At 34.2% G+C, this 22,122-nt stretch overlaps 1 protein-coding gene across 2 annotated transcripts in view; it reads left to right on the top strand.

Annotated features, from left to right (window-relative positions):
- Nucleotides 1–1,699: 1,699 nt before the first annotated feature.
- Nucleotides 1,700–22,122, top strand: part of Klp64D (kinesin-like protein 64D) — a 46,137-nt gene continuing 25,714 nt past the window's right edge. For both annotated transcript variants that reach the window (XM_089088857.1, XM_089088858.1), the window contains exons 1-2: nt 1,700–1,802; nt 19,663–20,045. In XM_089088857.1, coding sequence (XP_088944983.1) covers nt 19,773–20,045 — 273 coding nt within the window. In that variant the 5' untranslated portion in view covers nt 1,700–1,802; nt 19,663–19,772. The remainder of the gene's footprint in view (nt 1,803–19,662; nt 20,046–22,122) is intronic.

Raw genomic sequence — 22,122 nt, 5'->3', positions numbered from 1 at the left:
GTGGAGTCAAAGAAGATGAGTGAGAGGATAAGATACAAACGAAAAATTGAGACAGTAACTCATGCAGTATCCAATACTGTGTAAGAAAGGTATCGTTTTTGGAGTGTGCCAAATGATTTTATGGATTTAATAGATTCATTAGTTGAGTTCCAAACAGAAATACTTCTATAAATTGGAAAGTGTTGAGACCTTGTAAGCCTTCTTCTCGGTAGCATAAAATTGTACTTGTTGCAGCGGGGTGCTCTTCCTCGACGAATTGTCCTACAAAGTTTGAAGTACCTGGAAAGACCTTGAGGAATTCTATTCGATATTGCCGAGTGTGCTAAACGCAGATTACTAACGTTGATTATCTCTGTTATGTCTATTGTCCCAGTGTCTCTGTATAGGTCTGTCGAGGGGTATAGCCTGGGGAGGCAATATGTGGCATTAACTGCACGGTTTTGTGATCTCTTTAATGATTTTAGATGAGATTTGAATGTATTCCCCCAGACAGAACAGCAGTAATTCAAGTAGGGGAAGACAAAAGCATTATAAAGCATTTTCATCTTGTCAGCACTTAGAAGCAGGCTAGCTCTATGTAACTTTGATGTTTGCCGTAAGACTTTGAAGACAGCTGGGATATGGGATGTTTGAACGAAAGAGAGGAATCTACAAATACGCCAAGGAACTTTGTGACTGTGGTGTGAGGAATGGGATTTCCATTGATTGACAGTGCGACATTGTGAGACAATGAGGAGTTTGAAGGAGCAGAAGTGAAGACTATGATGCAGCTTTTTGTAGCATTTACCTGCATTTTGTTACGAAAACACCAGTCAGATATTTCGGCAAGTGTTTTTTGGGCCTTTTTTGCAGCAGACTCGGGTGATTCAGCAGCAATGAAGAAATTTGAGTCATCAGCAAATGGTACTGGGTGTGAATTTGTAGTAAGACATGTTGTCAGGTCATTGATACACAAAATAAACAAGAGCGCTCCAAGTACCAACCCAAAAATGCCACTTTAAAGCTGGATGAGATGAGACTGAGACCGAGCCAATCTAAAATATTAGACGGGAAGGGAGCGATTAAAATTTTTTTTGGGTCTTTTTAAGAAGCTGGATTTATTAAGATCGTTTAAGTTGAAATTTGACAGTTAAAAAAATTTAGTTGGTTATTTTTTTTTCTGAAAAACTCTAAATTGTCCTGTGTTTATCGGTTTGCCATTTATCTTGTACGTATTACTCATCAACTTTTTGGTTTAAATAAATAGATTCAAAGACTTTTTGTTTAAAAAACCAATAATGTCAATTAAAAAAAAAAAAAAAAAAAAAGAAAAATAGTAGCCTGGGGTTATATACACCGATCGAGGGGGGGGGGGTGTCTTTCTGTTGTGCCAGTAAACCGGAAGCAGCACTTACAGTTGAATAAATAGTAAATTCCTAAAGGTAAAGAAGCATAAATTGTTATTATTGTATCCTTTATGGCATCTTTTAAAAGTTGGAGGGAAGATTTTAATGAGATTATGTAAAAATATATTTTTAAATTATATAGGCAACCAAGTCCCCTCCCTCCTTTAAGTACCACTCTTGATAGCGAAATTAACGAACCCTGCCTTGAAAAGAGACTTTCCTATCAAACATTACGAAAAAATTACGTTTTAAGAGTTTGGACGTTACGAATTTTTTTGGTCTGGTAGCAACCCTGATGCGCAGACGAAGTAGTGCAACTGCAAGAACTATCTTCAATTATTTCAACCAGTCTTGCTGATGAAAACTCAGCATTAGAGAAGACCCCAATTTTCTTTGGCCTCCTCAGCTGAGATACAAGTAATGTCACCTAAAAAAACGTAAATTGCTACCAAATCATATTATTGACTTACAAATAAAGTGAATATACCATTTGATGCCTTTTTGGTAAAATTCTACTTTAGTTACTTTTGGCTATCTTGGAAAGGGGTTGGGTTAGGAAAATGAAACTTTCAGGGATGGATGTACATGCTAAGGTTTGTCCCAGGAAGGTACTTTGAAGTACTTACCTCCACTCCTCCTCCCCCCTCTATATAATGGTAAATTACTGCACATTACTAGGCTAGTTGTTTTAACTCATATTTCATCCTATATTACTATAATAATTATAAATAACTGCTTACCTTACACAACTTCAGCTTTTAACCTTGTTCATTAAAAATATATTCCAAAATTCTATTTCAATCCTAAACCATTTAATTTCCTATCCTTGCTGACTATTGTTATGGTATAATAAAACCAGGTTTGTTGTGATGTCACAACTTTGCTTATCACAAACCCTTACCCTTGAGGGTAGCAGGCACATGCCATAAACCTCTGTGTTGATAAGACCATTTAAACTGTATTAATTAGGGGAAAGATTCGACAAGAGAGACCAGTAAAAATAACCTAATCATTTTTAGAGGACAAATTATGTCATGGGAAGATGTTTTTGAAATCCCTCTTTCACCCAAACTCAAAATTTTCTAAAATTCTACTTTAGAAGCTTTTAAAGTATTTCTAAAGTACTAAAAGATAGAGGGCTAAAAACATCAGAATCCACTTCAGAGGAGACGTTACATCACGGGAAGAGGTTTTTAAAATCCCCCTTCCCCCCAAACTCAAAATTTTCAAAAATTCTACTTTAGAAGCTTTTAAAATATTTCTAAAGTACTAATAGATAGAGTGCTAAAAACATTAGAATCGACTTCAGAGGACAAGTTATATCAAGGGAAGAGGTTATTGAAATCCCCCGTCCCCCCAAACTCAAAATTGTCCAAAATTCTACTTTAGAAGCTTTTAAAATATTTCTAAAGCACTAATAGATAGAGTGCTAAAAACATTAGAATCAACTTCAGAGGACATGTTATGTCATGGGAAGAGGTTATTGAAATCCCCCTTCCCCCCAAACTCAAAATTTTCCAAAATTCTACTTTAGAAGCTTTTAAAATATTTCTAAAGCACTAATAGATAGAGTGCTGAAAACATTAGAATCAACTTCAGAGGACACATTATGTCACGGGAAGAGGTTATTGAAATCCCCCTTCCCCCCAAACTCAAAATTTTCCAAAATTCTACTTTATAAGCTTTTAAAATATTTCTAAAGCACTAATAGATAGAGTGCTAAAAACATTAGAATCAACTTCAGAGGACACGTTATGTCACGGGAAGAGGTTATTGAAATCCCCCTTCCCCCCAAACTCAGAATTTTCCAAAATTCTACTTTAGAAGCTTTTAAAATATTTCTAAAGCACTAATAGATAGAGCCCTACAAATATCAGAATCGACTTCAGAGGACAAATTATGTTATGGGAAGATGTTTTTGGAATCCCCCTTCCCCCCAAACTCAAAATTTTCCAAAATTCTACTTTAGAAGCTTTTAAAATATTCTAAAGCACTAATAGATAGAGTGCTAAAAACATTAGAATCAACTTCAGAGAACACGTTATGTCACAGGAAGAGGTTATTGAAATCCCCCTTCCCCCCAAACTCAAAATTGTCCAAAATTCTACTTTAGAAGCTTTTAAAATATTTCTAAAGCACTAATAGATAGAGTGCTAAAAACATTAGAATCAACTTCAGAGGACACATTATATCACGGGAAGAGGTTATTGAAATCCCCCTTCCCCCCAAACTAAAAATTTTCCAAAATTCTACTTTAGAAGCTTTTAAAATATTTCTAAAGCACTAATAGATAGAGTGCTAAAAACATTAGAATCAACTTCAGAGGACACGTTATGTCACGGGAAGAGGTTATTGAAATCCCCCTTCCCCCCAAACTCAAAATTTTCCAAAATTCTGCTTTAGAAGCTTTTAAAATATTTCTAAAGCACTAATAGATAGAGTGCTAAAAACATTAGAATCAACTTCAGAGGACACGTTATGTCACGGGAAGAGGTTATTGAAATCCCCCTTCCCCCCAAACTCAAAATTGTCCAAAATTCTACTTTAGAAGCTTTTAAAATATTTCTAAAGCACTAATAGATAGAGTGCTAAAAACATTAGAATCGACTTCAGAGGACACTTTATTTCACGGGAAGAGGTTATTGAAATCCCCCTTCCCCCCAAACTCAAAATTTTCCAAAATTCTACTTTAGAAGCTTTTAAAATATTTCTAAAGCACTAATAGATAGAGTGCTAAAAACATCAGAATCAACTTCAGAGGACACGTTATGTCACGGGAAGAATTTTTTAAAATCCCCCTACCCCCCACAAACAACAATTTCCAAAATTCTACTATAAAAGCTTTTTAAGTATTTCTAAAGCACTAAGACAAAGAGCACTACAATCGTAAGAATCAACTTGAGACAACATTATATTGTGGAACTAAGTTTTTGAAATCCCCCTTCGCCCCAAACACAAAATTTTTTAAAGTTCTAGCCTTCTTTTCCATGTGGGGGGGGGGGGTATTTTCCCCGGGGTTAAAGTATTTGGACCGTTTTATGTAATAAAATAATAATTTCTAGGTAATAGGGCAACTAAAAAATTAAAGAATAATAGCGAGTTATCTGTAAATTTTGTTAACAAAAAAAAAAAAAAAAAAAAAAAACATCCTTGTATACAGTAAATGTAATCTTTCATTTAATTTTTTTTTTTTTGAACAAACATCGGTGCCGACTCGAAAGCATTACGGTTTCTGCCAAAGTTAAATTTCCGCAACCTGGGACTAAACAAGCCGAATGATTCAATTTTCTACTGTCGAGGCAGTCTTAGAGTTGTATTATAACCATAGCATGTTATTGAGAAGCAGGAATTGTGATAACTGTGGCCAGATTTGCGTAAAATATAGAAATTCGTTTTGTTGCCAGGAGTAAAGGCTTATACCTATCTGAGGTGGCCACGAATATTCTCAGGTAAAGTGTAATTTTTCAAAATCGGTCTATGACAAAACATGGATGGCTGGTTCACATCTTTCTCTGCTAAAAAATTTCTGTTTTTTGATGATTTGGGTTCAAATACCGCCTCCAAGGGAGAATTTTATGATCAAAAATGTTATTTGATGTAAAAAAAAACCTTTGTGGATTGGAGCCAGTTCTACAGAGAGGTTTGTATGTAAATATATCATTCAAACTCCGCTCCTTTGGGAGGAGAAGGAGTCACTGTTGAGATAGATGAAGCCAAATTTGGGAAGCGTAAATATAATCGTGGCCGGATTGTCGCGGATGCTTGTGTGTTTGGTGGAATAGAGCGAGGAACTGGTAATTCATTCATGGTTTCTGTGCCGGATAGAAGTAGTGCAACGTTGTTGGGAATTATCCAAAACCGAATCCTGCCAGGGACAACAATTATCAGTGACTGTTGGAGGGCCTACGATTGCCTGGCTAGCCAGGACTATTAGCATTTACACGTCAACCACAGCATAAATTTTGTTGACGCTGCAACAGGTGCTCACACACAAAGCATCGAAAGACACTGGCTTGACGTTCGAGAAAATATACCCAAATATGGCAGAAGAGAAGAACATATGGAAGGATATCTAGCAGAGCACTATTTAAAAAAAAATATTCAATCTCGTCAAGAATGCACCATTTCATGAAACATATATCGGAGCTTTATAACCCCAACTAATTTGTTTTTTATGGGTATTATTTACTAGTTAATTTTTAAAACGTTGTAACAGAAAATATGGCAATTTACGATATCTAACCCCATTTGTTCTTAAAGCAATCCAAATGATGTTTTCCAAATAGTTTAGTGTAGCAATCTTCATTCTTGAAGCTGCGAGACGTTATTGAAGTGTACAGAGGGTGTGGGAGAGAGGGGGCGGACTTAAATATTTAACTATAGAAAAATCGGTACTTGTGCATTATAAATAACCCACCACCATACACGAAAGAAGTTAAGTTTGGTTACTGCTAATGAAATAAAATAAAATAGGATGAATATAATAGTTTAGAAACAAATTTGGACTACATATTTGCACATTAGGGGGTAGGGGTAAATCATAGCATATATTAAATACGTAACCTAACCTAGGTACACTTTTCCCTCCCTAAACCAAAAAAAAACAAGAGTTTAAATATTGTAAACACAATAAGAAATCACGCTTTTTTATCCATTTGTCTAACAAATACCCGGTTGTCTGGTTTCCATGTACAGTCTATAGCGGTGGGTTATTTATAATGCACAAGTACCGAATAATCTATATTCGTTTTGATAATTTTTTTTGGAGACCGCTTAACATTTTGAGTTGGGTAACCATATAAAACATTTTCAAATAGTTTAATCCTATAACACTGAGAATCTTTACTATTCTTTTTTACATCTATAATTTAAAATATACAAAAAATGAGAGAACTTATATAAAAATTTTCTTTCATGGGTTGACTGGTTAGCTGCATGGGGATTTGATCGCTGGGGGTGGGGGAGGGCGGGGACTAAATAGGTTGAGTCACAAGTTTGAACCTTCAAACATACAGGAGTTAGGAGGTACAGTTGGGGGGCTGCCGCCCCCAAACCCCCGCTTTTGAAGCCTTTAACAAAAAAAAGTTTTTTAAACGGAAAGTAAGGAGCGACATTAAAACTTAAAACGAACAGAAATTATTCCGTATATGAAAAGGTCTTTCCCCTCCTCAACGCCTCGCTCTTTACGCTAACGTTTGACATTCTCACAACTCTATTTTTGTTAAACAATAAAAACTTTAGCCTAAAGAGCGAGGTGGTGAAGAGGGGACAGCCCCTTTCATATACGGAATAATTTCTGTTCGTTTTAAGTTTTAATGTCGCTCCTTACTTTCAGTTTAAAAAACTTGTTTTTTTTATCTAAAGGCTGCAAAAGCGGGAGTTTGGGGGCGGCAGGCCCCCCAACTGTACCTCTTAACCCCTGTCCGTTTTATCGTTCGAACTTGTGACTCAGCCTCTTTAACTCTTTAGAAAACGTAGTTTTTTTCAAATAATTTATGCACGTTTTGTGTCTTAGTGCTTTATAAATATTTAAAAAATCTTCTAAAGTAGAATTTTTGAAAATTTTGAGTTTGGGGGGAAGGGGGATTTAAAAAACATCCTCCCATAACATAATCTGTCCTCTGAAGTCGATTCTGATATTTGTAGCACTCTATCTATTAGTGCTTTAGAAATATTTAAAAAGCTTCTAAAGTAGAATTTTGAAAAATTTTGAGATTGGGGGGAAGGGGGATTTTAAAAAACTTTTCCCATGATATAACATGTCCTCTGAATTCGATTCTGAAATTTGTAGTGCTCTATCTATTAGTGCTTTAGAAATATTTAAAAAAGCTTCTAAAGTAAAATTTTGTAAATTTTTGAGTTTGGGGGGAAGGTAGATTTTAAAAACCTCTTCCCTTGATATAACATGTCCTCTGAAGCCGATTTTGATGTTTTTAGCACTCTATCTATTAGTGCTTTAGAAATATTTAAAAAGCATCTAAAGTAGAATTTTGGAAAATTTTGAGTTTGGGGGGAAGGGGGATTTTAAAACCTCTTACCGTGATATAACGTGTCCTCTGAAGTCGATTCTGATGTTTTTACCAATCTATCTATTAATGCCTTAGAAATATTTAAAAAGCTTCTAAAGTAGAATTTTGGAAAATTTTGAGTTTGGGGGGAAGGGGGGTTTTAAAAACCTCTTCCCGTGATATAACATGTCCTCTGAATTCGATTCTGAAATTTGTAGTGCTCTATCTATTAGTGCTTTAGAAATATTTAAAAAAGCTTCTAAACTAAAATTTTGAAAAATTTTTAGTTTGGGGGGAGGAGGATTTTAAGACCCTCTTCCGTTGATATAAGGTGTCCTCTGAAGTCGATTCTGATGTTTTTAGCACTCTATCTATTAGTGCTTTAGAAATATTTAAAAAGCTTCTAAAGTAGAATTTTGGAAAATTTTGAGTTTGGGGGGAAGGGGGATTTTAAAAACCTCTTCCCGTGATATAACGTGTCCTCTGAAGTCGATTCTGATGTTTTTAGCACTCTATCTATTACTGCTTTAGAAATATTTAAAAAGCTTCTAAAGTAGAATTTTGAGTTTGGGGGGAAGGGAGATTTTAAAAACCTCTTCCCGTGATATAGCATGTCCTCTGAATTCGATTCGGAAATTTGTAGTGCTCTATCTATTAGTACTTTAGAAATATTTAAAAAAGCTTCTAAAGTAAAATTTTGGAAATTTTTTAGTTTGGGGGGAAGGAGGATTTTAAAAACCTCTTCCCTTGATAGAACATGTCCTCTGAAGTTAATTCTGAAGTTTTTAGCACTCTATCTATTAGTGCTTTATAAATATTTAAAAAGCTTCTAAAATAAAATTTTGAAAAATTTTGAGTTAGGGGGGAAGGGGGATTTCAAAAAGATCTTCCCATGACATAAATTGTCTTCTAAAGTCGATTCTGATGTTTGTAGCGCTCTATGTCTTAGCGCTTTAGAAATATTTAAACAAGTTTCTAAAGTAACAATTTTGGAAAATTTTGAGTTTGGGGGGAAGGGGGATTTCAAAAAGATCTTCCCATGACATAAATTGTCCTCTTAAGTCGATTCTGATGTTTGTAGCGCTCTATGTCTTAGCGCTTTTCAAATATTTATAAAGCTTCTAAACTAGAATTTTGGAAAACTTTGAGTTTGGGGGGAAGGAGGATTTTAATAATCTCTTCCCGTGATATATCGTGTCCTCTGAAGACGATTCTGATGTTTTTAGCTCTCTATCTGTTAGTGCTTTAGAAATATTTAAAAAGCTTCTAATGTATAATTTTGTAAAATTTTGAGTCTGGGGGGAAGCGGGGTTTTAAAAACCTCTTCCCCTAATATAACGTGTCCTCTGAATTCGATTCTGATGTTTTTAGCCCTCTATCTATTACTGCTTTAGAAATATTTAAAAAGCTTCTAAAGTAGAATTTTGAGTTTGGGGGGAAGGGAGATTTTAAAAACCTCTTCCCGTGATATAACATGTCCTCTGAATTCGATTCTGAAATTTGTAGTGCTCTATCTATTAGTGCTTTAGAAATATTTAAAAAAGCTTCTAAAGTAAAATTTTGGAAATTTTTGAGTTTGGGGGGAAGGAGGATTTTAAAAACCTCTTCCCTTGATATACCGTGTCCTCTGAAGTCGATTCTGATGTTTTTAGCACTATATCTATTAGTGCTTTAGAAGTATTTAAAAGGCTTCTAAAGTAAAATTTTGGAAAATTTGAGTTAGGGGGGAAGGGGGATTTCTAAAACATCTTCCCATGACATAAATTGTCTTCTAAAGTCGATTCTGATGTTTGTAGCGCTATATGTCTTAGCGCTTTAGAAATATTTAAAAAGCTTCTAAAGTAGAATTTTGGAAAATTTTGAGTTTGGGGGGAAGGGGGGTTTTAAAAAACTCTTCCGGTGATATAACGTGTCATCTAAAGTCGATTCTAATGTTTTTAGCACCCTATCTATAAGTGCTTTTGAAATATTTAAAAAGCTTCTAAAGTAAAACTTTGGAAAATTTTGAGTTTGGGGGGAAAGGGGATTTCAAAAACATCTTCCCATGACATAAATTGTCTTCTAAAGTCGATTCTGATGTTTGTAGCGTTCTATGTCTTAGTGCTTTAGAAATATTTAAAAAAGCATCTGAAGTAGAATTTTGGAAAATTTTGAGTTTGGGGGAAAGGGGGATTTCAAAAACATCTTCCCATGACATGAATTGTCCTCTGAAGTTGATTTTGATGTTTGTAGCATTCTATGTCTTAGCGATTTAGAAATATTTAAAATAGCTTCTGAAGTAGAATTTTTGAAAATTATTAGTTTGAGGGGGCGGGGGATTTCAAAAAGATCTTAACATAACATAAAGTTTCTTATAAAGTTGATTCTGTTGTTTGTAACGCTCTATGTCTTAGCGCTTTAGAAATATTTAAACAAGTTTCTAAAGTAACAATTTTGGAAAATTTTGAGTTTGGGGAAGGGGGATTTCAAAAACATCTTCCCATGACATGAATTGTCTTCTAAAGTTGATTCTGATGTTTGTAACTCTCTATGTCTTAGCTCTTTAGAAATATTTAAACAAGTTTCTAAAGTAACAATTTTGGAAAATTTTGAGTTTGGGGGAAGGGGGATTTAAAAAAGATCTTCTCATGGCATAATTTATCCTCTAAATTTGAGTCTGATGTTTGTAGCGCTCTATTTCTTAGCGCTTTACAAATATTTGAAAAGTTTCCAAAGTAGAATTTTTGAAAATTTTTAGTTTGGGGGAAGGAGGATTTTCAGAACCTCTTCCCGTGATATAACTTGTCCTCTGAAGTTAATTCTCATGTTTTAGCTCTCGATATATTAGTGCTTTAGAAATATTTAAAAAGCTTCAAAAATAAAATTTTGGAAAATTTTGAGTTAGGGGGGAAGGGGGATTTTAAAAACATCTTTCCGTGATATAACGTGTCCTCTGAAGTCTATTCTGAAACTTGTAGAGCTCTATCTATTAGTGCTTTAGAAAAATTTAAAAAAGCTTCTCAACAAAAATTTTGGAAATTTTTGAGTTTGGGGTGAATGGGGATTTTAAATACCTCTTTCAGCGATAAAATGTATCCTCTGAAGGCGTTTTTGATGTTTTTCGATCTCTATCTCTTATTGCTTTATAAATATTTAAAAAGCTTCTAAAGTAGAATTTTGGAAAATTTTGAGTTTGGGGGGAAGGGGGATTCTAAAAACATCTTCCCGTAACATAATTTGTCCTCTGAAGTCGATTCTGATATTTGTAGTGCTCTATATATTAGTGCTTTAGAAATATTTAAAAAGCTTCTAAAGTATAATTTTGGAAAATTTTGAGTTTGGGGGGAAGAGGGATTTTAAAACATCTTCCCTTAACATAATTTGTCCTCTGAAGTCGATTCTGATATTTGTAGCGCTCTATCTATTAGTGCTTTAGAAATATTTAAAAAGCTTCTAAAGTAGAATTTTGGACAATTTTGAGTTTGGGGGGAAGGAGGATTTCAAAAACATCTTCTCATAACAAAATTTGTCCTCTGAAGTCGATTCTGATATTTGTAGCGCTCTATCTATTAGTGCTTTAGAAATATTTAAAAAGCTTCTAAAATAAAATTTTGGAAATTTTTGAGTTTGGGGGGAAGGGGATTTTAAAAAACTCTTCCTGTGATAAAGCGTGTCCTCTGAAGCCGATTCTGAAATTTTTAGCGCTCTATCTATTAGTGCCTTAAAAATATTTAAAAAAGCTTCTAAAGTAAAATTTTGGAAATTTTTGAGTTTGGGGGGAAGGGGGATTTTAAAAACCTCTTCCCGTGATATAACGTGTCCTCTGAAGTCGATTCTGATGTTTTTAGCACTCTATCTATTAATGCTTTAGAAATATTTAAAAAGCTTCTAAAGTAGAATTTTGGAACATAATTTGTCCTCTAAAGTCGATTCTGATATTTGTAGTGCTCTATCTATTAGTGCTTTAGAAATATTTAAAAAGCTTCTAAAGTAGAATTTTTGAAAATTTTGAGTTTGGGGGGAAGGGGGATTTCAAAAACATTTTCCCATGACAAAAATTGTCCTCTAAAGTCGATTCTGCTGTTTGTAGCGTTCTATGTCTTAGTAGCGTTCTATGAGAAATATTTAAAAAAGCTTCTGAAGTAGAATTTTGGAAAATTTTGAGTTTGGGGGGAAGGGGGATTTCAAAAACATATTCCCATAACATAATTTGTCCTCTGAAGTCGATTCTGGTTTTCGTAGCACTCTATCTATTAGTGCTTTAGAAATATTTTAAAAGCTTCTAATGTAGAATTTTGGACAATTTTGAGTTTGGGGGGAAGGGAGATTTCAAAAACCTCTTCCCGTGATATAACGTGTCCTCTGAAGTCGATTCTGATGCTTTTAGAACTATGTTTATTAATGCTTTAGAAATATTTTAAAATGTTCTAAAGTATAATTTTTGAAATTTTTGAGTTTGGGGGGAAGGGGGATTTTAAAAACCTCTTCCCGTGATGTAACGTCTCCTCTGAAGTCGATTCTGATGTTTTTAGTACTCTATCTTTTAGTACTTTAGAAATACTTTAAAAGCTTCTACAGTAGAATTTTAGAAAATTTTGAGTTTGGGTGGAAGAGGGATTTCAAAAACATCTTCCCATGACATAATTTGTCCTCTAAAAACGATTAGGTTATTTTTACTGGTCTCTCTTGTCGAATCCTTCCCCTAATTAATATAGTTTAAATGGTCTTGTCAACACAGAGGTTTTTGGCATGTGCCTACTACCCTCAAGGGTACAGGGTTTGTAATAAGCAAAGCTGTGACATCACAACAAGCCTGGTTTTATTATACCATAACAATAGTCAGCAAGGATAGGAAATTAAATGGTTTAGGATTTAAATAGGATTTTGGAATATATTTTAATGAACAAGATTAAAAGCTGAAGTTGTGTAAGGTAAACAGTGATTTATGATTATGATAGTAATATAGGATGAAATATGAGTTAAAACAACTAGTTATGTGCAGTAATTTACCATTATATAGAGGGGGGGGAGGAGTGGAGGTAAGTACTTCAAAGTACCTTCCCGGGACATACCTTAGCATGTATATCCATCCCTGAAAGTTTAATTTTCCTAACGCTACCCCTTTCCAAGACAGCCAAAAGTAACTAAAGTAGAATTTTACCAAAAATGTTACCAGAGAACAACAATTATTTGAAAAAAGAAAATAGGCTATTGAAAAAAAAACTCAATTCATGGTTGCTGCCATTTTCACTACTGCCCCATAAACAATATATTTTTTTCAGACAAATTATTTTTAAGACAGGTATCAACAAAACTCCATCAGGGATTGTAATTACTTAAGCAGCATTCACAAGCATGTCTAGCTAGAATCCCATGTCTAGACATGTGTCTAGCCAGAATTCAATGTTTATGCAACAACCATTCACAAGTAAAAGTTGGTGCTTAGCTAAAACTGCAAACTTAGTTTCAAATTGTCATTTCTAGCCAATCAACACAGCTTATGCAGGCAAAACTTTCAAATATTATAATCCCTTTTTTTACTGTCACAAGCTAATGGAGGAGATAAGCAAAATAATTGCCTTAGTGTGCTTTATTATTATGTCTGGTGTTGTATATTTGCCTAAAATGAAAGAAACAATTAATGAGAAAACAAAAATTAAATTTCAGTTTACAAATATAAACAAAAATGATGAAAATAATGGATATTGATACATTCTGATTGGCTGTAATAAAAAATCCTAGACATTGAGTTTTAGAGGCTAGAACTCAATGTCTAGCTAAGCGCCTTGTCTAGCTAAGCGCTGAATTTTACTTGTGAATGATCTTTGCCTAGACATTGGATTCTGGCTAGACACGTGTCTAGACATCGGATTATAGCTAGACATGCTTGTGAACGCCACTTTACAATACAATCAAGCACTGTGAATGCCTAGTTTTGTGATATTTTAGTCTTGAAATAATAAAAAAAAAGAAAATTTATATTTTCTATTTGTTTTCCACCAGCTCATTTGGGCATATTGTGCCAGCAATATGCCCATGGTTGACTTAGAATGTCTCTAAAATGTTTTAAAACAGAAAAAATTATTTAAAACAGAAAGACCCACCTAGGACAGGAAAGCTACAGGGTGGGTTAATAGCCCTTGACATATTTCAATTTTTAATAGCTTTTCCTTCAATTCATCCCCCCCCCCCTTTGGGACACCCCTGTCAGTATGTATCCCAATTTTTATTTATTTCCCTTAAAATCAATGAGTATATAAAATAAATAAATAAAATTGCCAAAAAATACAAAATATACAACAACAAAATATCAGACATTATTTAAATTTTTGAAAAAAGGAAAAGGTGGTGCAAAAGAACTTACCTACCATTTAATCTTTAATAAAAGCTCCTCATAGACGTTAGGGCTAATCAATAATACCAAATTTGGATTTTTCACCCAGTTGTGCTTGCTAAAAGAAAACATTTATCATTTTCTTTATTGTTAATACATTTCTCAAAACAAGCAGCCTATTCTAAACTGAGGCTCAAAAAACAAAGCTGGAAATAACTAAAATAATTATCCCAAACTGCCACTTCTTTAGCCTAGGCCTATCCCTCCCTCTTCATGCTTAAATTATTCTGATTATACAAGATTTCATGGATAAAAATTGATTAAAGTGAAAATCTTGCAAGCCTATACCAAAATATGCAGCTAAAATTGATTAGAATCAAAATCTTGCAGGTCCACAATTCCTTAAAAAGAAATATATATATTTTAAATTCATGCTTATAGAAAAAAAGCATCAACAATTTTCTATCAAGAAAAGACTTATTGCAGCTTATTGAGGTTTTAAGTGCAATAAGCAAATAATAATTGTAATAGCTTATATGAGTGCAAACAAATGCAATAGCAATAACTGCAATAAGCAAATGAATGCTAAAAATTTAAAAAAATTATTGCAATTTTTGAAATAAGCTTAACTGAACATGGGGCTTATCTCTGATGGTTATTTCAATAAAAATGAGTAGGTCTACTAAATAATGACAGTGGGATCCAAATCCTGGAAGTGATATAAATAGTTGGAATTGGCTGACTAAAACCTTGGAAAATTCCTTGTTCAACATTAAAGCTTAAGCAAATATTACCTGTATAACCTAGTTTTTTTTACACATCCTCAACACAGCTATATGTGATAATTTGTTCATGATTGGCTTTGTATTCCATTGAGATGCTTTGTTCTTGTTTTAAGATCCTATAAGTATCCAAGAGTGGGCAACATTTAGCTAAGATGAAAGTAAAATCTTCACTTGTTGCCCTTTTTTATGCTCTTTCAGAATTCAACAGTTGCTTCTGGGGAAAATTACACCCCCCCCCCCATAACTTTGCCCTCCTGATCTGTCAGTGTTCAGTTGCTGAAAATTCAAAGACTGGCTTTTAAGAAAGACTTTTATGGAAAAAGAGAATTTTTTACATTGTAGAATAAATTTACTTATTTCAAAGGTGAATTTTGAGGGGGGGGGGTGCAAACCCAGATTTCCATGTTTTTAGCCATGGATGATAAGTTGTAACATTTTTGCATTGGGCCCATTTTCGAGGGATTTCAGGCTTCTTTCAAAAATCCACTTTTGAATTGGATTTTATTCTGAATAATATTGTATTTTACTCAGGAAAAAGAGTTTGTTTAGGCACATTTCTACCTTTGGTTATTATTGACCAGGATTTGCCCTTTATTAGGTAACCATGATGTGTGAGGCTGTACTGCAGTAGTAGCCTACAACTTTTTTATTTTTGTTACTTTCCTATTTGCTTCTTATAACAATTAATAAGAAAAAAAATAATGAAATATTAGGATTTTATCATCCTTATCCACATCCAAACTGGAAGACTCTCCTGGAGGCACAATATAAGAAAAAAATTAGTTACTAGAACCTGTATAGTCCTTGTGCCTCTGTTCTGAATGCCTCCAAGTAGTCACTTTTTCTGAATGGAAAAGCACTAAAGTCACTTTTATTGTGCATCTTGTTGCAGCCGACCCCTGTAAATATGTTTCCAAAAGAATGTCTAGTGAGAAAAAATTGCCTTTTGTTGCTAATTCAGGAATGGTAATTGTTATTTTCCTTAGTCTTAATAGTAAAATGTTATTTTAAAAAAATTGCAAGAATTTTTAATGAGCTTAAAACCCTTTGAAAAAGACATTGCAGCAAAATTGACATCATTTTTTATGGGCTTATAGATCCTTTTAAAAATTTCTGCTAATTAAGACTAATTAAAATAATAACCACCATTCCTGAGTCAGGTACAAATGACAATTTTTTCTCACTAGCCTGTTTAAAAAAAAAAGACTCAATTTTTAAACTTCTGGTTACTATGGCTGTTTTGAGTCCTCTAAGGGCTCAAATGTAATTTCCCCCAAGAAGTAAATATCGAATTATAAATGAGCATAAAAAAAGGCATCAAGCTATGTATTTACTTTCATCCTAGCTAAAGTATGTTGTCAAGTGCAAATTTACCAATATTTTATCATTTTATTTTTTTCTTCTAGTAGTATAGTCTCAATGTCCTAAAGCTATGTATAGGACCAGCAGGGATGGGGGTTAGAGGTAAATTATCATAAATGCTTATTTAACCATACAAAAGAGCATAAAATTAGGAATCTAAAAATGCTTCTATTTTGTTTTAGCATGTCTCCTTCTGGAGAGCCCTCACTCTACACATTTACCTACTTTTATATCTCAAAGATTGTCAAATTCATCAAAGATCAGTGCCCTCTGGAGAGAGAAGGAGTGGGGGTAGGTGCTTCAAAATATCTGTAAAGTTGTAGAATCACCGCTCTCTAGAAGGAGACATTCTAGAACAAAAGAGAGACATTTTTAGATTTCTATAATTTTATGCTCTTTTTTTATGGTCAAAGTTACATTTTGACAATTCACCATCACCCCCAGGTGGATCAATAGTTGTGGAGCAAATAAGCAATCCAGCTAAAAAAGAACAATGAAATTATTGCTTCATAATATGCAGCATGTTTATGTTAATCAGATTATCATGTTAATTGATTATTACTCACATTTTTAACTCATTCAAAATTGTATTTTTTTTATCCAATATTCAGCACAATCACTATGGCTAAACTGGATATCTGAAATGTACATAGAGTAACCAGTTTTGTAACAAATTAATCAAGGGAAAGAACGACTGACAAATCAATTGTTAGAGCTATATATGGTCCATTAGTGGGGTAGGGGAGTCCATTTTTAGGGATGACTATTATGTTGAAAATGAGCATAAAATAAGGAATCTAAAGGTATCATTTTTATTTTCTATGAGTTTTGATTAGAGTCCAAGGTTATTTAGGAGGGGACTAGAAATGAATTGTTGTAAGCACAACTTTAACCATTAAAAAGAACAAAAATGAGCAATTTAAAAACACTGCTAGTTTTGTTCTAGTATGTCTCCTTCTAGAATGCTGCTACCTGTAAATTTACTGAAGTTCTTACCTTATAATATGCAGCATGTTTATATTAATGAAACTAACTTGTTTCTTTCTATTGTTATTTATATTTTTAACCTGTGTCCAATATTCAACACAATCACTCAAACTAGATAGGATACCTTCAGGACTTCACAGCATAACTAGTTAACAATGGAACCAAGAATAGAAACAACAACAAACAAATATATTATTAGAAATCTACATATGGGTCCATCAGGGGGGGGGGGGAGTGCATTGTCAGATTAATGACTATTATATGGAAAAAGATAATAAAATAATCCAGTGGTTCAATTTTGATTTTTAGTTAGTTTTTTTTTTATGTAGCCAGGGGCTATATATGGTACTATTAGGGGTAGGGCCATATCAATATAGATTTCTGGGATCCAATTTCAATTCTGATATATAGGTATTGTATCAATATAACTTGCCAATAACTTCCCCTCCAGAAAACAAACCTTACCTAAAGTTTAACCCCCCCCCCCATTTTTCTGCCAATTTTCATGCTCACATGTTTCTTCCTGGTCTATTACACACCAAAGAACAGCGTCAAAAATTCTTAGTGGATTCCAAAAATTAGGCCATTTACAAGATTTCTGATCTTCAGCTTCTGAGCCAAAAACAAAAATGGTGGATATTTGCAGAAGTGATAAATAAGAGAAAAATTAATCAAAGAAGCCAGTTTAGTGAAATAAACGCAAATCTATGCAAATCTGATTGAAAGAAGCTTAAGATATTTATTGAAATTGATTATCCAAAACCCAAGTTTAAAGAGCGGGTTTTGAATTTTAATCATTTGCATATGAATGCAAAAATTTTACTTTATAATCATATGGTATGGTCTCTTACTAACGAATCCATGCTAGGCAAACTGGATACAGGGGTGCAGCTAGAGTTTTAAGTTTGGAGGAGGGATTTAAAGAATGTATTGACAAAATCATCCAGTTTTTTGACAAAAGTTGACACACAAGCTAAATTTCCAAGGTGTTGACATGTGGCAGCAACACTTGGGAACTCCTCCTTTTCCCCTCCTTACAACACCCCCTATTCCCCTTAGCTGTGCCCCTAACTGGATATCATGGTTTTAACAAATTGAATCTTTCATCTATTCAAGTGAATATTCATTAAACAGAAATGTATGGTTTATTATATTCTTTTTAGTTGTTTTTGTAGAAGATTTACATTCTTGAAGTCACCATACACTTTGATCATTGCTGTAGCAGATGTGTATTGAAAGGTATCAACAAAAAACATATTTTGACTTCATTTGTCTCACCTCTGTTGTTCTCTCTCCCCTTCCAACAACTGGACAAGCAAAAGGTTACATGGGGACATCTGGTGCCCTCTTTTGTACAAGTTACACTTAAAAGAAAATATATTGGCCAATAAACAATATTTTTTTTCTGATATCTAATAATGACACTGACCCTCATATTGGCCCAATAATGTTGGTTGGGCCCTAATTAGGCCGTGGAGCAAATACTCAAATCTAACTAAATGCAACTTTAACTGTACAGAAAAGCATAAAATCTGCAATGGAGTGAATTCTCAAATCTAAATAAATGCAACTTTAATTGTATAAAAAAGCCTGCATCTGAAGCATCTTTTTCATTTTGTCCGTTTTTTCTTCTCAGTAGCTAGCTGGGCACTAGATCATCATAGACAGCTGTTTAATAGCTCACTTTAAAGTAAATTGCTGCATATAGTTGCTTTTGTAATTAACAAAGAATTAAATCAATGTTTTTACAAAAAACTTTGAAAAGAGCTCATTTGATTAAAAATTGAAAAGGCTACTGCCCTTTTCGAAAGTCAAAAGTGATTGGAGGGCAACTAACCCCCTCCCACACCCACCATCTCCCCAGACACATCCAATCAAATTTTTGAGATAGCCTTTTTGTTCAACATAAATGAAAGGTCTGAAAATTAAGTCTTTGAGGAAGACAACCTCCCCCCCCCCCACCCCCCTCAGGACAAGTGTTATAACTTATGCCCTTGGGGTATGTAAGCTATATATAGAAAGGGTGATCGCAAAAACTCCAGAATGGGCTTATTTGATTGAAAATCAGATGTTCTAGTACCCTTTTAAATATTCAGAGTGATCAGAGGTTGGATGCCCCGACCCCCACTTCTTGTATTTTCCTGAAATGTATCTGATAGAATTTTGAGATGACCATTTGTTGTCATAGAAACTTCGAAAAGAGCTCATTCGATTGGAAATTGAAAGGGCTAGTGCTCTTTTTAATAGTCAAAAGTGATTTAAGGGCAACTAACCCCCCTCACACCCCCACCATTTCCTCAAACACATCCAATAAAAATTTTTAAATAGCGATTTTGTTCAACATAATTGAAAGGTCCGGAAATTATGTCTTTGAGGATGACGACCTCTTTTGAGGAAGAAATTTCAGTATATGTTAATTAAACTGACAATCCACGGTCATTTGTTTGTTGTTTTTTTTCAGTAAAGCACAAATTGTTTTCTGGTCTTGAGAAGGCATAGGGGTTATCAGCCCTACTCATGTTTATTTTTGCTCGTTTTGAGTTTAACTTATCAATTGGTTGTAATTTCTGTTCGTTTTTAGTTCCATTTTATATATATATATATATATATATATATATATATATATATATATATATATAGACTAATTGAGCCTGATTAATCAAATTTGAAATTAAAAGATATTAGAAAAGGAGTAAGGTGTAATTTTTGTCAAACATTAGTTTTAATTTATTATATTTTTTGTGGTTTTGTACATTTCATTGTGTAGTTGTGCATATATCCTTGGTAAAGAGGGAGGACATATAATCAAGAATTACTTCCAGGTTGACTGTAAATAACCAATGTTGATCTCAATATGGTATAAAAAAGCCAGTAGGATTTAAGTTCCATGAAGAATTTCTGAAGCTCCATTGCCAAAACCAACCAAATAATTATGGGAAAAATGAATGAAAGTGGAGGTGACTTTGTAAAGGTGGCTGTTCGAGTTAGACCTTTAAGTGATTCAGAACAAAATGCAGGCCATATTTGTGCTGTTGATACAAATGAAGACCTTGGTATCATTGAAGTAAAAAATGCATCCAATACTGAAAATGATGCCAAAGACCCTCCAAAGACCTTCATGTTTGACACAGTTTTTGGCCAACAGTCTAAACAGGTTGATGTCTATAATAAAGCTGCAAGACCCGTAGTTGAAAATGTGCTTCAGGTTGGTCAATCCTTAATTTGGTTCTGAAGTAAGAGTAATTTTTTCCTCTAGCTTGTTAAAATGTATTTTCCTTTGTTTGAGTAATCAATCACATTTTAGAGACTAGTCTCCTAAAAATTGAATGAAACTCATATTGCAAGCCAAGAAAAGGATCAATAAAATGTTATACTCGCCTCAGTTCTAAGTTTTTTTTAATCCATCTCATTCACAAAAGAATACAGTTTTTATCTCCCCCCCCCCCCAAACATTTCTTGCAGATTATGCTACTGTTTAATCTTATGCTGCTTTATACTTTTTGGGAGCCAGTACTGATTCACTCCAAGGATATCCTTCATATCCTGGTTTATTTGCGTTGCATTATATAACGCTAGAAAGCTTATCTTCTTTTGTTTCATAAGTACCATTTACTGGCAAAGGACCATATTTTTTAATGAAAAATTGGACTTTCTTCAAAATGGTAAGGTTTAAAATTCGTCTTGTCTTTTAATGATTTTTTTCTGGGGAATTTAGTGCTTGGTTGTGACAAAATCACCAATGTAGAATATAATCACCTGTCTGTGCGGCTCCTCCCATTACAAAGCAATGGATAATTATATTTTAGTCAATAATGCTCATCTTAAAGTTCAACATCAAAGAAAGAATGGAAATTCTGGAAAAATTCAACTTGATGCCCAAGTTCTTCCTGAGATAATTAGCAAACACTAATTTGACAACCTGTGTACCCTTTTTTTTTTTTTTTTTTTTTTTTTTTTTTTTTTGTCTACGTCTCTACTTCGGCGGTAATAGATTCTGTTACAACAGGGGCTCATAGTGCCAAAAATCTTGACCAGACTGGAGACCAAGTATTTTGACTCTTCCTCTCTTCCCTCTCTCCACTTTCAATATTTAGGTCCCCCTACCCCCCCCCCCCTAAGATTCCCTAAAAGTTTCCACTTGATCCACAAGGCTGTTCCCAGGATGTTACAGATACAATGTTTTGATCACATGGTAACTTAATAGTGTCTTTTGATTTACTTTGTTACTAATTAGATCCTATATACTATGGAGAGTTATAGTGTAAAGATGTCTAAGGCGATCAGGAAAAAAATGTTGTCTTCCCCTCTGTCCTCCCTACATGAGTCAAAACTATAGGTCCGCTTATTCCTTCTAACACCTCCTAGGGGTTTCAAATTGATATCTCTAGCCATTCCACTGATGTTGCAGATACACTGTTTTGATAACCCGTACCAGTAGTCCTTTAATTACCTCACTGCTTAGACGTGAATAAATTGTAATTCCTACAGGGGTGTATAGTGCAAAACGTTTAGGTTGATTGGAGACATATCGTTTTAGCTACACCCCCCCCCTCCCACCCCCACTTCCCCATGTAAAAAATTAACAACAATTGGGCTGTTGGTGCCTCCTTGGGTGTGGTATTTTGATTTAGATATTGCCTTTCTCTTTTTTCCTCTTTTTAGAAGAGCCTTCCTAGGTAGTGTCTAGCACCCACCATCGTTTTGTCCCCATCTCCACAGCTCTTCCGCCAGCCACCAGTCCTAAGCAGCACTTGATTCTCGGAACTGTTCGTAGCAAGAAAACTTCTTTTCTTCCATCACAGGCTGCTTCTCAAGGACTTTTTTCTTGTGTCATAGTTTTTGCCTGATATATCCAGGGGGAAATGCATGATTTTCTACGCCAGTACTGTTTTCATTCCGTCAATAAGTCTTGGTTAAGTATTTTACAAAACACCCTGGAGGCTTAAAACCTTGGATTGTGGCTTAAAATAGCAGCATTAGGCCCCTACTCGCGCTAATAATCTTAGGGTACCATGTGAAGGTTGTTACCATTACCCTCTTCGAGAAAAATTGCTGATGGGCAATTTTGATAGTCTGCATACGCATATTGTCTTTAGATTTATCACTGCCCCCCCCCCAAATCGAAGTTTAAAGTCGACGTGCCTCCCCTTGCCCTTGACACCTTTTATAAGCTTCAAATCGATTTCTAAAGCCGTTCTTGAAATATTGTGGATGCAGTATTTTGTTAACCTGGTCACATGCAGCATCTTTCATTTTACGTCACTTCTTCACCATGAATATAT

The sequence above is a fragment of the Artemia sp. Qi Xiang Cuo genome, chromosome 5, assembly GCF_049724085.1.
Source record: "Artemia sp. Qi Xiang Cuo chromosome 5, ASM4972408v1, whole genome shotgun sequence".
NCBI lineage: Eukaryota > Metazoa > Arthropoda > Branchiopoda > Anostraca > Artemiidae > Artemia > Artemia sp. Qi Xiang Cuo.
The sequence above is the reverse complement of the archived record's forward strand: the minus strand, read 5'-3'. Positions and strand labels throughout refer to the sequence as shown.